The sequence below is a fragment of the Pristis pectinata genome, chromosome 5 (assembly GCF_009764475.1).
Source record: "Pristis pectinata isolate sPriPec2 chromosome 5, sPriPec2.1.pri, whole genome shotgun sequence".
NCBI lineage: Eukaryota > Metazoa > Chordata > Chondrichthyes > Rhinopristiformes > Pristidae > Pristis > Pristis pectinata.
Genome location: NC_067409.1, coordinates 56060715 through 56075494, shown reverse-complemented (window position 1 = coordinate 56075494; position 14780 = coordinate 56060715). Strand labels below are relative to the sequence as shown.

General features: G+C 41.1%; 1 protein-coding gene across 1 annotated transcript in view; it reads left to right on the top strand.

Annotated features, from left to right (window-relative positions):
• Positions 1-14103, top strand: part of calcr (calcitonin receptor) — a 103101-nt gene extending 88998 nt beyond the window's left edge. The window contains exon 13 of the mRNA XM_052016926.1: positions 13882-14103. Coding sequence (XP_051872886.1) covers positions 13882-14103 — 222 coding nt within the window. The remainder of the gene's footprint in view (positions 1-13881) is intronic.
• The last annotated feature ends 677 nt before the right edge of the window (positions 14104-14780 follow it).

Here is a 14780-nt window from a genome sequence, read left to right as displayed (position 1 = left end):
CCAAATGGCTGTATCAGGAGCCTAGACATGTATATCCAAGCTTGAGAACCATTCAACTCGTATCTCAAAGGAATGGTCATGAAAGCAAAGGATGAAGATCAAGGTGATTTAATGAGAGCCCAAAAGGAACACAAGAAAGCAATGCAACCCACAGAGAATGGGTCAGGAACATACAGCATGCTGACAAATATTCTTGCACCTTGCAAGGCAAAAGATGTTTTGTAGAAACTGGATGATCACTTTGATCTAAATAGCTGAAAGCTACATTTTGGATAAAACAGTGGAAGCAGGGGGAAACAGTGAGAATGTTGTTTCATTGGAGAACTTTCCATGGTTTTTTGGTGCCTTTTTGGATCATGCTGAACACAACACTTTTGTGAATGGACTATTAGATGAGTAATTTCAGTCAAAGCTGTTCAGCACGCTAAACCTGACATTCGAACTTGCATGTCAAGTTGTTATGTTGATGGAAATATATCCGACCATGCTCGAGAATTTTGCCCCCTCAGGCGATTAGCTTAGCTGCTCTAACACAGTCAGAGCTCCATAGTGATGGCCAAAGTTAAAACATGTCTAAAGCATACAAGAGAGATCAGTTCAGTCAGCAGCTATCACTGCAAGTCACCATCTTTTACTACATTTTTGGTACTTTAGAACAACCAAGTGTTTCAGTTACCAGAAGAGAGGTCACATTTTGACATCTTGCTGATCCAAGCAACAGAAGTAATGTCTGTGCAATTCAACATGACAATGAAAGGGTGTACCTCACAGGCTGGAAATTCCTTTCAAAGAGGAACTGGAATGTTACAGTATCTACGCTGAAGGAAGTAACAGCACTAAGTGGGCAGACTGTTATGTGCACAGACAAACTTGATGGTTCTACTTAACAACAGAGAAAGCCTGGACAAAATTTGATGGAAATGTTCAAAGTCACGAAAGGTTTGGCTAGAAATTGCTTCCAGTAGCTAAAGATTCAATAGCCTAAAGGTAGGAGTTTAAGGTAACTGGAAGACAGTGACAAACAGTTATGGAGTGCATTGTACTGTCTGATAGTGTGTTTACAAGTTTAATAGCTACCTTCAAAAGGGAAAAGGATAAATAAGTGAAAGGGAAAACTTGCAGGGCTATGGAATAAGAGTGAGATTAACTAGATTGGTTGTCAAAAGTGTCAGTGCAAACATAGTGGGGCAAATATCTTTCTATACATGTACTATTCTGTACTCATTGAAAAGCAAACATGAGGAAGAGGCCTGGAACAAAGAGGTCAGCTGGAAAAGCATGAGGAAGTTAAAGCCTTCATGACCACAGCAATAATAGGGAAGAGCTGAAAGTAAGTGAGGCTGTCCTCCAAAGTTAGATGAAAGTGGTCTTTGCAATGAGGCAGATGAGTTTCCATATGTCAGGACTCAGTTGGAATTTTCATATGAAATACAAAGTAAGCTGCTTGAGGTAACTAATTTCAGCTGGGGAGCAGCAGGGGTGCTAAAAAATTGCTGGAGTAGAGGAGCAGAAAATCATTTACAGTTTTCGCTCTTGATACCCATCCAGTGACCTCTGTTCTACAGTGCACGTTGTATGTGGAGAGGATTATATTCAGCTGCGATTCTCTCGCTGTTGGTTATGCTGCCAATACTCATTCTACGCTCCCATGTGAAAAATGGCCACTTTAGCAGTTTAGCAAGAGCAAGCAGCACCAGTGGGACTGGATGCCAGCATAAATCAACCCGCTCAGGAGAGCTGGCAAATGAAACATAATGTTGTGTAACTAAGAAACATGGACCTAAAACAGAAAGCACAGCTCTGCAACATAAACTGAAAACTCTTCAAGGAATACTGTGAGGTCCAAATGAAATATTATTCAGTCTGCTCTGAAGCTAAAGAACCATAATTGAAGTTGGTTCAACTGAGGCGTAACCTTACAGAGGTATATGAAATCATGAGGGGCATAGATAAGGTGTAAGGGAGTCTAAAAATAGAGGGCATAGTTTTAAGGTGAGAATGGAAAGATTTAAAGGTGCAAGTTTTTTTTTACAGAGGGTGGTGAGCTGCCAGAAGAAGTGGTAGCGGCAGGTATACTTACAGTGGTTAAAAGGCACTTAGAGAGGAACATGGATAGGAAATGTTTAGAGGAATATGGGCCATGTGCAGGCAAATGGGACTACCTCAGGTAGCCATCTTGGTCAGCATGGAAGAGTTAGGCCAAAAGGCCTGTTTCCATCCTCTTTGATTCTATGACTCTAAGACTCTGACTCAAAGTGACGCTCTTGACAAAGTCCCATTTGGGACACTGGTCCAAAAGATAAGAGCCCTTTGATAATTGGATCTGGTATTGGCTTGGTCATAGGAGACAAGATAGTTGAGGACTGTTTTTGCAATTGCAGGCATGTGACCAGTGGATAAGTGCTGGGACCCTGCTGTGTTATAGATACAGTACATTAATGATCTACAGTATATGTGAATATAGGAGATATATTAGTAAGTATGAGGATGACACGAAGATTGCTGGTGTCATGGATAGTAAGGAGCATTGTTTCTGTTCTGTTCTGCATGATACAATGGCCAAAACCTTGATGATGGGTAAAGGGACAAAATTAAGTAGTAGAATAGGTTGGTGTTGTGTGAAAAGGTTCTTTTGGAATCTTAAAGATGGAGGGTTCTGGACACAGGCTTTGGATTTTAAAAGTAGTTTAATCACAAAGGCAAACGCGGGGACAGAATGAATGGGAACAGGTGCACACTCACACACACGCAGGAGACCACGAACTTGAGGGGGAATCGCAACGAGGATGAGATATACACACACACACTCACAATAAACAAGGTACAGCTTATCAGGGGATAAACACTTCAATGCCTGAATACCTTGACCTAGACAAGCATTGGCTCTAACACTCCCTGGAATCTGACTAAGACACTCCCAAACCACTTGGTGGTGCAGACTCTTATCAGTGGTCTCTGAAGCGTGGTTTCACTACTCCTGGGGCAGTCGAAAGAGAGAGGCTAGGGGAGTGCAACACTCTTTTATAGTGCTGGGTGGAGCCTGGCCAGGTGATTTAGAGAGGCCAATGGTCAGGCAGGTTCAGGAACAAAGGTGCTCTCCAGGGCCAATCCCTATGCCCACACCTGATAAGTGGGGTGGAGCCACACCTTGATTGATGGTGGTGTCACTTCCGATCCAAGGAGCAATGCTCTCCTCCGACCAGAGTGGTCAGTGTTGTTACTGTCACGTGACAGCCATGTGCTCTCCTACTACAGTTGGGTTAGTTTAGTACTTAGACCCAGACATATATTATCATACCAGGATCCTCAGTTCGAGCCTAAAAATATAAAAATATAAAACACAATATACTATCATAAATACTTTATTGTAACCATGATATCAGGTATGGTGCCAACTGTCTCTCATGTAGTGGTGTTGCAGTGGCTAAAATACCAAACTAATGTTTTAAGCACTACACCTAAGTGAACTAGCCTAATAGTCCAGAGACCCAAGTTCAAATCCCATCAACTGCGGAATTTAAATTCAGCTAATAATTGGAATTTGCAACAGCTACCAGTCTCAGTAATGATGGTCACAAGATGAACTGGATTGCTGTAAAGCCCCATTTGGTTCACTAACGTCCTTCAGGGGAAGATAGCTGTCATCCTTACCTGGTCTGCCCTATATACGACTCCAGACCTATCCCATGTGGTTGAATCTTAAGCAAGGCATTCAGTTGTAGGTGTCTCACCATCACCTCAAGGACAATTAGGAATGAGCAATGAGTGCTGGCCTTGCCTGTGATGCCCAAATCTTGAAAGATGAATGAATAACACAGTCCATTTTTCAGTGATTTCACTCATGCCTTCAGAAATCTATAATGCTGCTCCAGCCTGTTCCATGCCATTCCCCTCCAATTCTCTTTAGTTCGTCCTCCCTGCTTCTCAGTTTCCATTATCCGGTAAGATGCATTAGGAAATACCTCTGCATGAGGGATGATAAGGAAACAGACAGTATTTAATTTTAAAGTCCCAGTCCAGTATTTAAATACTGTGACTTTGCCTGTCCCTATACCTATAACTTGTCTGGCCCTACTACACTCTGATCTCTATGCTTCAGTTCCACTATCTATTTTTACCATCTATTTTAATAGCTGCACCACTGATGCCAATGCCTTTGGCTGTCCAGACCCCAGGTTCTGGAATTCACAGCCTAAACCTCGCTGTATCTCTGCTTCTCCCATCTTCAAATATATTCTTCTGACTCAAGCTTTTGGTCATCACACCTAAGATCCATCTCAATGGACCAGTTAAAATTTCTATTACCAACACTGTCTTCAGCACCCTGGGATCTTTTGCTAAGTTGAAGGTGCTACATAAATGCAAGGTGCTCTTATCAAATGGACACAGACATAGGCCGTGGGTTTTTATGTCACAATATAAAAAAAGACTGTACCTTCAATTAGATAGTGACCCATTTGTATTTTAACTTAATCTTTGTTTTCGCAAATTTTTACACCCTTACCTAAAAAAATTACATCAGTTTCTGTACAATTCTCAACATCAACAGCTTTTTCCCTGAGAAAGTTGCTTACTTGCACCATCTTTTCTGTAAAATTAAGAGCTTCCTGTATCACTCTTAGCAGCCTTGCTCTACTTTTAAAGTAATACCTGTACTTTTCAGGGCTTCCACTGCCAGTAGAAAGAGTGACCTTGATGGAACTGTGTTGGCCAGTTCTGTGAGGTTGGTGAAACCCCAAACAACAGATTCCCCAAAGGTCTCTCAGAACTGGTCTGAGATTAGCAGGCTGAGGCCTTTCAGCCAGGAAGCCTGCTTCAGGGGCTCAAAGCTCACAAGAGCAAGTAGGGAAATCATTACGAGAATGGTGGCTACGTGTGTTTTCGGAAGGGTAAGGGAAGAATTGCCCAGTACACTGGTGGAGTTCCAGTTGCGAGGAACGGAGGAAGAATTGGGTGTGTCCAGATTGTGGAACGAGATGGGTGGTCCAAATCCCAAGGAGGGCAGGTGCAAGTATCCTGTCTCAGAAGTGGGGCTAAGTTGTGGGAGAGGATGGTAGCTTAGGTACAGTTGTGGAGAATGAGCCCAATGTGTTGTCGAAAGGGGTAGATATGGTTAGGTGTCTCATTGTGGTCAGGAGGAGCAGAGAGATTGCAGAGGGATGTGGAGGTGATCATTCCTGTGAATTTCATAAGGGTGCTGACCCTGACATCTTCCTTACCACAGATTGCAAGCTCCAACTAATACATGAGCATACACCAATGGTGGCCTACAACCTGTGTCCCAAAAAAAACATTGTGTCTGTAAACCGAGACCCGAGTACAGATGAGGGCAGAGTTCTGAGTGATGTTCCCAGAAGAGTAATGATATTCATAAATTATCGGTGATTCCAAGTCAAACCAACAAATTCCAATACATGGTAGCACAATAAAAAGGCTTGTATGTCAAGAAGCACTACATGATGTGAAATACAAAACTGTTTTGATTTAAATGTGACTACTTGAATACCTAAACACTTACTTCCTCATGCAAGCAAATCTATAAAAATTCAATGAGCAAGAATATTTTGCACATTCTGTGTGACAGTAATTTACAATTGATGCCAAGATGAATAAGTAATAAATGGTTCATTTATTAAATGGCTTCTTAGGGTAAAAAAATGTAGTAAAATTCCAATGATTCACTTTTCCATTGTTCAGAAATCCCAATGTTTGGCATCTGGATCATAAGGTTTTGTTTACCACACTCCCCTTTTCCTGAGTCCCTTTAAATTCACCAGTGTACTGGTTCCTGTGCTCTCTACAAACACACCAGGACCCTGGATCCCATGCTCCCTCCAAACTCACCAGGGACCTGGATCCTACAGTCCCTTTAAATCATGTTGACTGGAAAATTTATATTACAGTGTGGAGTCTTAAAAAATGAATTAAAAATGTGTTGGTGCATTAATAGGAGCAGTATCCAACCGTCCGGAAAAACTGCCGGTCCTGTGTCATCAAAGTCCCTACAGTGTGGGATAAACAGAGTTTAACTGCAAGTAGTGTTTAGAAAGCTGATAAATGGATAATGGAGATAAAAAAGGCTATGGATGCTGGAATCTGGAGCAAAAATCAAACTGCTGGAGGAACTCAGGAGGGGGATTTTTGCTGCTGATAATTGGATATATTTGTAAAATAAAGGAGGAACATTGGGGCATTCATTAATATTCAAATGGGATATAAATAAGCATCTGAGGAATATAAAAGTTGGTCCTGGAAATGAATGTGGAGTACTTAAAGTCTAAATTGGAAGTGCTTGAAGAATAAGAAGGATTACTTGGCATGATTGCCTGGTGACTGTTATACCAGTCTTATAAGCTTTGAGTGTGAGTATAAAACAGTGCAGAGTAACTAATGATGATTGACTTCTCAAAACCTGTGGAAGAACACTTTAATAAAGTTGCTGAATTATTATTAAATTCAACTTGTTAATTAATGGGTATCTACCAGACCTGGATATGATTTCTGTCTCATAACATATGATTGATTCTTAAAAACTTCTGAAGTGACCCAGTTTTTAAAAAAGAAGATGAGAAACAGATGGAAAAGCAAAAAGAAGCATTTGGTAATGAACAAAGAGCACTTGGGGAATGAAAAATTGATAAAATACTTTATTGGGAAGTTTTATCTTCGTTAAGCAGTGGAGTGTCATTGGTAGAGAATGTGGCTCTTTGGCAGTTAGCATTAAATATTAGAATGCTTGTAATGCCACAGGACACACACAGGATATTACTTCCTGCTCTGTGTCAACTATCAGATGAAAAATCTTCCTATTCATAATGTTAGCCAAAGAAATAGCTTTATATAGACCCAGCAAATGCACTATTGTAATATTTATGTCTAATGTATTTCTAATGTATTAACTAACTAAATAATCTAATTAAATCAATGACATAAAATTGTCCAACAATTTTGTCTTTTCAAATTCTACATATAGCTTTTTGGCAAAGTTAATGAAAATAATAAAAAATGGCCACTAACATTAAGAAAAGGAAAGTTGGTCCAACTTCCAGCAAGAAACTATATATATATATATATATATGTGTGTGTGTGTGTGTGTGTGTGTGTGTGTGTGTGTGTGTGTGTGTGTGTGTGTGTATATTTTTTTATATATATAGATATAGGTATAGACATATATATATATATATATATATATATATATAGATAGATAGATAGATAGATATAGATATAGATATAGATATAGATATAGATATAGATATATCTACACACACAGTGGCATGCAAAAGTTTGGGCACCCCTGGTCAAAATTTCTGTTACTGTGAGTAGCTAAGCGAGAAAAAGATGACCTGATTTCCAAAAGGGATAAAGTCAAAGATGACACATTTCTTTAATATTTTAAGCAAGATTACTTTTTTATTTCCATCTTTTACATTTTCAAAATAACAAGAAAGGAAAAGGGCCTGAAGCAAAAGTTTAGGCACCCTGCATGGTCAGTACTTAGTAACACCCCCTTTTTAGTCAAAGTTTGTAAACGCTTTCTGTAGTCAGCTAAGAGTCTTTCAATTCTTGTTTGGGGGATTTTTGCCCATTCTTCCTTGCAAAAGGCTTCTAGTGCTGTGAGATTCTTGGGCCGTCTTGCATGCACTGCTCTTTTGAAGTCTATCCACAGACTTTCGATGATGTTTAGGTCGGGGGACTGTGAGGGCCATGGCAAAACCTTCAGCTTGTGCCTCTTGAGGTAGTCCATTGTGGATTTTGAGGTGTGTTTAGGACCGTTATACTGTTGTAGAAGCCATCCTCTTTTCATCTTCAGCTTTTTTACAGACAGTGTGATGTTTGCTTCCAGAATTTGCTGGTATTTAATTGAATTCATTTTTCCCTCTACCAGTGAAATGTTCCCTGTGCCACTGGCTGCAACACAAGCCCAAAGCATGATCGATCCACCCCCGTGCTTAACAGTTGGAGAGGTGTTCTTTTCATGAAATTCTGCTCCCTTTTTTCTCCAAACTTTCCTGCGTCCTCACCACAAAATTCAGCGTCAGAAGTTTGTAAATGAACATCTAAGCAAGCCTGATGCATTTTGGAAACAAGTCCTGTGGACTGATGAAGTTAAAATAGAACTCTTTGGCCACAATCAGCAAAGGTATGTTTGGAGAAAAAAGGGTGCAGAATTTCTTTAACTTTATGCCTTTTGGAAATCAAGTCATCTTTTACTCGCTTAGCTATTCACAGTAACGGAAATTTTGACCGGGGTACCCAAACTTTTGCATGCCACTGTATATCTCCATCTAGACCATGTGATGCCCACTTTAAGTACAGCTGGCTTTTCTAGTAACCCCTCTTTATCAACCAGAATCTTAGTCGCATGTTCCTTTGCTGAAACTCCAACAGCATCTTCTGCCTTGATGAAGACTGATCATTTAGTACCTCAGCTGTGCTCTCTGCCTCCAAAAATAGATCTTTTTGATCACCTTTCTTTCTATAACTCTTCACATGCCTACAGAATATTTTTGGATTCCATTTATGTTTGCCACCAGTCTTTTCTTGTACTATCTCTGTTTCTCTTATTCCTTTTTTAGTTCACTTTGTACTTTTTATGACCAACCCTGTCCTCACTTACGTTATCTATCAGATACCTGTCATAAGTCCTTTTCCCTTACGCTATTTTATTCTTTATTACTGTGTCATTCTGGGAACTCTAGTTTTAATTTCCATATACTTCTCCCTCCAGCGAGACTAGTCTGAATCTACCTGAGTTGTCTCTGCCTTGAATGCCTCCTATTGGTCAACTACTTTTGGTCTGCCAAGACTTGATTCAAATTTATCTGGGCCAGATGTGTTCTCATCCCAGTAAAACTGACCCTTCTCCATTTGACAGTTTTACTTTGGTGTGTCCATATCCTTTTCCAAAGCTGATTCTAAATTTTCATGCAGCTTGGACTTGGGTGTTGCAGAGCATAATTTCCAAAAAAATTGTAGATGACACAAAACTTGGATTCCTGATGAACTGTGAGAAAACTATTTACAGATTTATAGAGAATGAAAACAAGCTGGTGGAAATGGGCAGACACGTGGCAGATGAAATTGATCTCAGGAAGATGAAAATTGTTACATTTTGGCTGGAAGAACAAGGAGACCAATATAAACTGGAAGGCATAATTTTAAAAGAGCAGAGTGATCTAGGTTATATGTGTGTAGATGATTCAATGTGGCAGGTTGATAAACATAACAACTAACACATTCTCTTAAGCTTGCACACTGGAGCATTTATTCAGCAGCAGAAGTATCACCGTTATTTACGGGAATCATCAGCTACTTAATTGCCAACTGATTTTCTCTGAATGTTATGGTTCTACAACTGGTTGGTCCTTTCTGAAATTGCTGAAGTCTGCAGAAACCAGTTGCTCCCAGAAGTGGGAACATTAGCAGGCATTTCTTATCATGTACAGAGTGAGAGTGTGTTCAAAGAGCTCATCAGCTGCTAGAAGAGGGAACTAGAGAGAAAGGCTTTCCCCAGGAGGTCATGTGCTCGGGAAACAATACTCCTACCTGAAGATCAGCAAGAACTGCCAATATACTTTACTACTCTTCAGTGGGATATCTACTTCCGTTATCTACAACCTGTTCCAGCCACAACTGCAATTTCAATCTGGGATACAGACTATATTTCCAGTGGCTGTTAAGCATGGATCTTTATATTATATATCCTTTCAAGGGTGGTGTACCCTTATAGGTTTGCTTAGCCTATCACTGATGCTCTCTATTCAAAGAGTAGTCAATTACACTTAGTTCTTTCATGGCTAAAAATAGAAGGCAGAACAAGTATGCAGCGTCACAAGGATTACAGGCTTCCTCATGGTACTGGGTCCCACTGACTGTCCATACATCGCTTTGAGAATGCCAGCATAACTTAAAGGATTTCTCCCTCTCAAGTACCAGCGGTTGTGTTACCATCATGTTGGTCAATGCCCAGTACACTGGCAGTACCCATGATGCAGTATCCATCCTGCAGATGGTCACTGTGCCATTGATACTTTAGCCAACACAACATTGCAAAGGGTGGATATTGTACAACAAAGTCTATGCACTGACATTGTGATTCATGAATCCAACGCATGACCCATGCAGACATGGTCACCATGCACAGAATGAAAGTGGTACTGCTGTACAAGACATTGGTGTGTTGAAATAATAATTCCAGTGCCTGAACTACTGTGAGGGGGCCCTGCAGGAATCAACAGGGAAGGTGTCAAGATCTGTGGTAGTTTGCTATGCACCACACGTCATGAGCATACAACTGTTTCTCTCAGCTATGTAGCAAGCAGCTGTGGAACAGGATGAATTTGAATAAGAATCAGAATCAGATTTATTATCACTGACATTTGACGTGAAATGTGTTGTTTTGCAGCAGCAGTGCAGTGCAAAGATATATCTATAAATAATTAGAATAAATAAATAGTGCAAAAACAAAAGGAAAAATGAGGTTGTGTTCATGGAGCGTTCAGAAATCTGATGGCGGAGGGGAAGAAGCTGTTCCTGAATCACAAGAAGAGAAAACAGAGGGGGAAGAGGAGGGGAGGAGGTAACATAAATAGTATGTTCTGGCTGGGCTGTGTGTGGAGCTACAGTTCCAATTCCCCATTCACTGAAAATCTCCCGTGGAGCCTTTCCTCTGTTACTAAAGTCTTTGGCACAGAATAATGACTCAAAACCAGATTTATAAATAAAAGCACATTATTTAGAAATATCAACCTTTCACCTTTGTGCATCCCATTTATGCCTAACCTCCACGTGCCTTTGCTTATACTAGTGTTCCCAGGCAACACCACCCCATTTCTGTGCTGTGACGCATAGTCTTTAGGCTCTGAGCACAAAACCATCCCATGGCAGGGGTATCAAAAACACAAGGGCGTAGGTTTAAGGTGAGGTTTAAAATGGATTTGAGGGCTAATTTTTTTTTACACAGAGAGTGGCTGATGTCTGTAATGCAATCCCAGAGGAGGTGGTGGATTCAGATAGAATTATTATGTTTAAGATGCTTTTAGGTAGAGACTTGAATAGGCAAGAGATAGAGAAATACGGACCTATTGTGGACAAATGGGATTAGTGTAGATGGGCGAAAAGGTTGGCATGGAGATGGTGGGTGGAAGAGCCCATTTCCATGCTGTATCATCCATGACTCTATGACTCTAAGGTTGGCCCTCAACTCCTCCAGGCTTCTCGAGGGCCCTGGGGAGTGTTGTAGAACAGAGGGACTAGAAGTACAAGTACATTGTTCCATGAAAGTGGTAGACAAGGCGGTGAAGAAGACTATAGGCATGCTCGCCTTCGTCAGTCAGGGCACTGAGTATAGAAGCTGGGCCATTATGTTGCAATTGTATAAGACGTTGGTGGGGCCACATTTGGATTATTGTGTTGCGTTTTGCTCCCCCTGCTATAAGAAAGATGTCATTAAACTGGAAAGAACGCAAAAAAGACTTTCAAGGATGTTGCCTGGACTCAAGGGACTGGGTTATAGGGAGAGGTTGGACAGGCTAGGACTTTATTCTTTGGAGCTTAGGAGCTTAGGGTGATCTTATAAAGGTGTATAAAATCATGAGGGGCATAGATAGATTGAATGTGCACAGTCTTTTTCCTAGGGGTGGGGAATCATGAACTAGAGATCATAAGTTTAAGGTGAGAGGGGAAAGATTTAACAGGAACCTGAGGGGCAACTTTTTCATACAGAGGTTGGTAAATATAAGGAACGAGTTGCCAGAGGAAGTGGTTGAGGGCAGGTGCAATAACAACATTTAAAAGAAATTTGGACAGGTATGTGAATGGACCAAACGCAGGAAATCAGGACTAGCTGGGTGGGCCCTGTGGTTGGCATGGACTGGTTGGGCCGAAGGGCCTGTATCCATGACGTATTGCTCTTTGGCTCTATGACTCTATGAAAGGTTTAGAGGGATATGGGCCTAGTTTAGATGGGAATTTTGGTCAGCAAAGGCCTGTTTCCATGCTATTGACTCTATGACTCTGATATTATATAAAGACTTTTAGACAGAGCTGCCAGTGCTACAGGCATTTCATTGTACATGACCATCAGCCTATTCTTTAAACTGCCCCTTCAAAGACTTCATGTGAATCCTTTACAGCAGAGCTCATACACTATTGTGTTCTCTGCAATACTGGTGCCCATGCTGTCTTTGTCCTCTGTCCTGAAAGCAGATCACTGATGTTTGGAGTGTGAAGATGTACCAATCACACCTCAAGGCTAACCTCTCATATATGCAGTGTCAGTATCTGTACTCAGAGCTGGCAGTTTTGAATTGTGCAGTGGTGTTCTTCCATTCTCAGCACCTCTCTGCTCAGGTTACAGTCCTTGACTAAAAGAAAGAAGTCCATAAGAATGAGGTTGTGATGAGGGGAGTTGGTGTTGGAGGTGGAGGTGGGAGACAGTGTTGGTGGAATAAGTGAAACATGCCCGCAATATTTGCACATGAAACCAGGAACAGATAGTAGGTTGAGGGTGACGTGGGATGTGAGAATAAGCACCAGATATGAGGACTCTTTCTATTGTTGCAGCCCAACTATTGGTTGTGATATCATTAATGGTCACTTTAATCATGTTGAGCATTTATAAGATATCTTTATTAATCACATGTATATCGAAACACACAATGAGACGCATCTTTTGCGTAGTGTTCTGGGGGCAGCCCGCAAGTGTTGCCAAGCTTCCAGCGCCAACATAGCATGCCCACAACTTCCTAACCTGTATGTCTTTGAAATGTGGGAGGAAACCGGAGCACCCGGAGGAAACCTACATAGACACGGGGAGAACATACAAACTCCTTACATACAGTGGCCGGAATTGAACCCGGGTCGCTGGCACGGTAAAGCGTTACGCTAACCACTACACTACCATGCCTGCCCGGTATTCTTACGCAGGTCATATTTGTCAGTAACTGCACAACCTTGCCCACCAAGAGAGGGAAAAGTGTGTCAGTCAACATCATGGAATATGCTTCTGTCTTGATTAAATACTGGGAGAGGTAAGTGTGAGACTTCCAATTGTGTTCAGTGAATAAAGATGAAGTGGGCCTCTGGGTAGTTGTCAACCCTAAGTTAGGCAGAGTAGAGATCCAGGAAGACAGTGCTCGAGGCAGGACCTCTGGGTCCATGTGTCCAATCCACAGACTGCTGTCTATATAAAGGTGTGGGCTTTCTTTCCTCACCAGTGATTATGCAGTAAATCCATATCAAGCAAACACCAGAGGCGAGCAGACACTCTAATGTTCTGAAACCCCACCTCTGCATAAAGAAGTCACACTGATCAGTATCAGGGCTCAGATATTTCTGAAATATCATCAAGCAGCCAATTACTACTGCTCTTGGTAGTGTTAAAACAAAAGGACTTGCAAGAATATAGTGCCTTTCACGTGATAGCATGGTAGTTATTCTAGAGGATAAGTAACTAAAAGACCTGTACTAATAATCTAGAAATATGAATTCAAATCCCACCAGTGGCAGCTGGAGAATTTAAATTCAGTTGAATAATTCAAAAGTAAACCTGGAATTAAAAATCTAGCAGTGTTCTGAAATTACTAGATTATTGCAAGAATCCAAATGGTTACCTGCTGTCCTTCCGGGAAGGAAATTTGCCACCTCTGGTTATCCTGGTCTACATATGACTCCAGACATATAGTGAGGTAGTTGGCTATCAACTGCACTCTAACATGGCCAAGGTAATCCTGAAATTCAAGGGCTGGGTGATTAAGGCATCAATCAATTTATGCACACAATCAGCAATGTGATAAAGGCTTAATAATCTAGTATGTAGATAAAACATGACTGATAATGTCAAACATGTGACGAATTTCTGTGTCTTATGTCAACCTTTAGATGCAAGCAGCTCTGAAGAGGCAGTGGATGCAGTATAAAATGCAGCTGGGTCAGCAACGGCGGGAGCACTGCTCCATGCGTTCAACCTCGTACACAGCAACATCCATCACTGAGGTTCCCGTTTACCCCTATCATCAAGATAGCAATGGTGAACATTTAAATGGCAAGTTCGTGGAGGATTCTGAAATTACTGCCCTGAAATCGAAAGAGACGTATGCTTGACTTGACTGAAAGTAATCATCAAGATAAAAACAACTGCTTCCCATTTTACCCATTAAAACATAGAGTCCAGTATCAACTGTCAGTCTCTAAAATAAGCAACCCAAACCAGCAGGGAAAAAAAGTAAACACTTCGCTGGCAGCGGCAGTCAAGAAGGGGGCCAGTCGAGGCAGATGTTTCAATATTTCATACAGTACTGCTTTCAGAAATCTGACTGGAAAATGGAGCTGTCAGTTGAAATGTATGACATTTCTATGGCTGCAAGTCCTTTTTAAAAAACAAGGTAACTACAAAAGTCTGGCTAAGAATAATTCAAAGAATCTGCACCAGAATCAGGGAGTGCAAACAAACGCCAAGGTGCTGCGCGACTTATCCCGATGGGCACTGCCTGGTAACTCCAAGCCAAGCACAATGCTGATCTCTAGTGGCTCTTTTATATCCCTGAGTTTTATTAGTTGACTTTGCTCTGCTCCTCATAAAAATTAAGAGACCTTGAAGATTTAGCCTTTGGCCCTAAAGCCATTCTTTTCTTTAATGCTAGTTTGGAATTGATGAAAGTTATTCTTAATTTACAGGCTTACAGGTATTATTAGGTACATCTTCTTCATATTGTGGCTTTTAACTCTGAAAACCAACTGCACAAACAAAGGCAGAGAGTGCACAGATGAATATGGTTGTA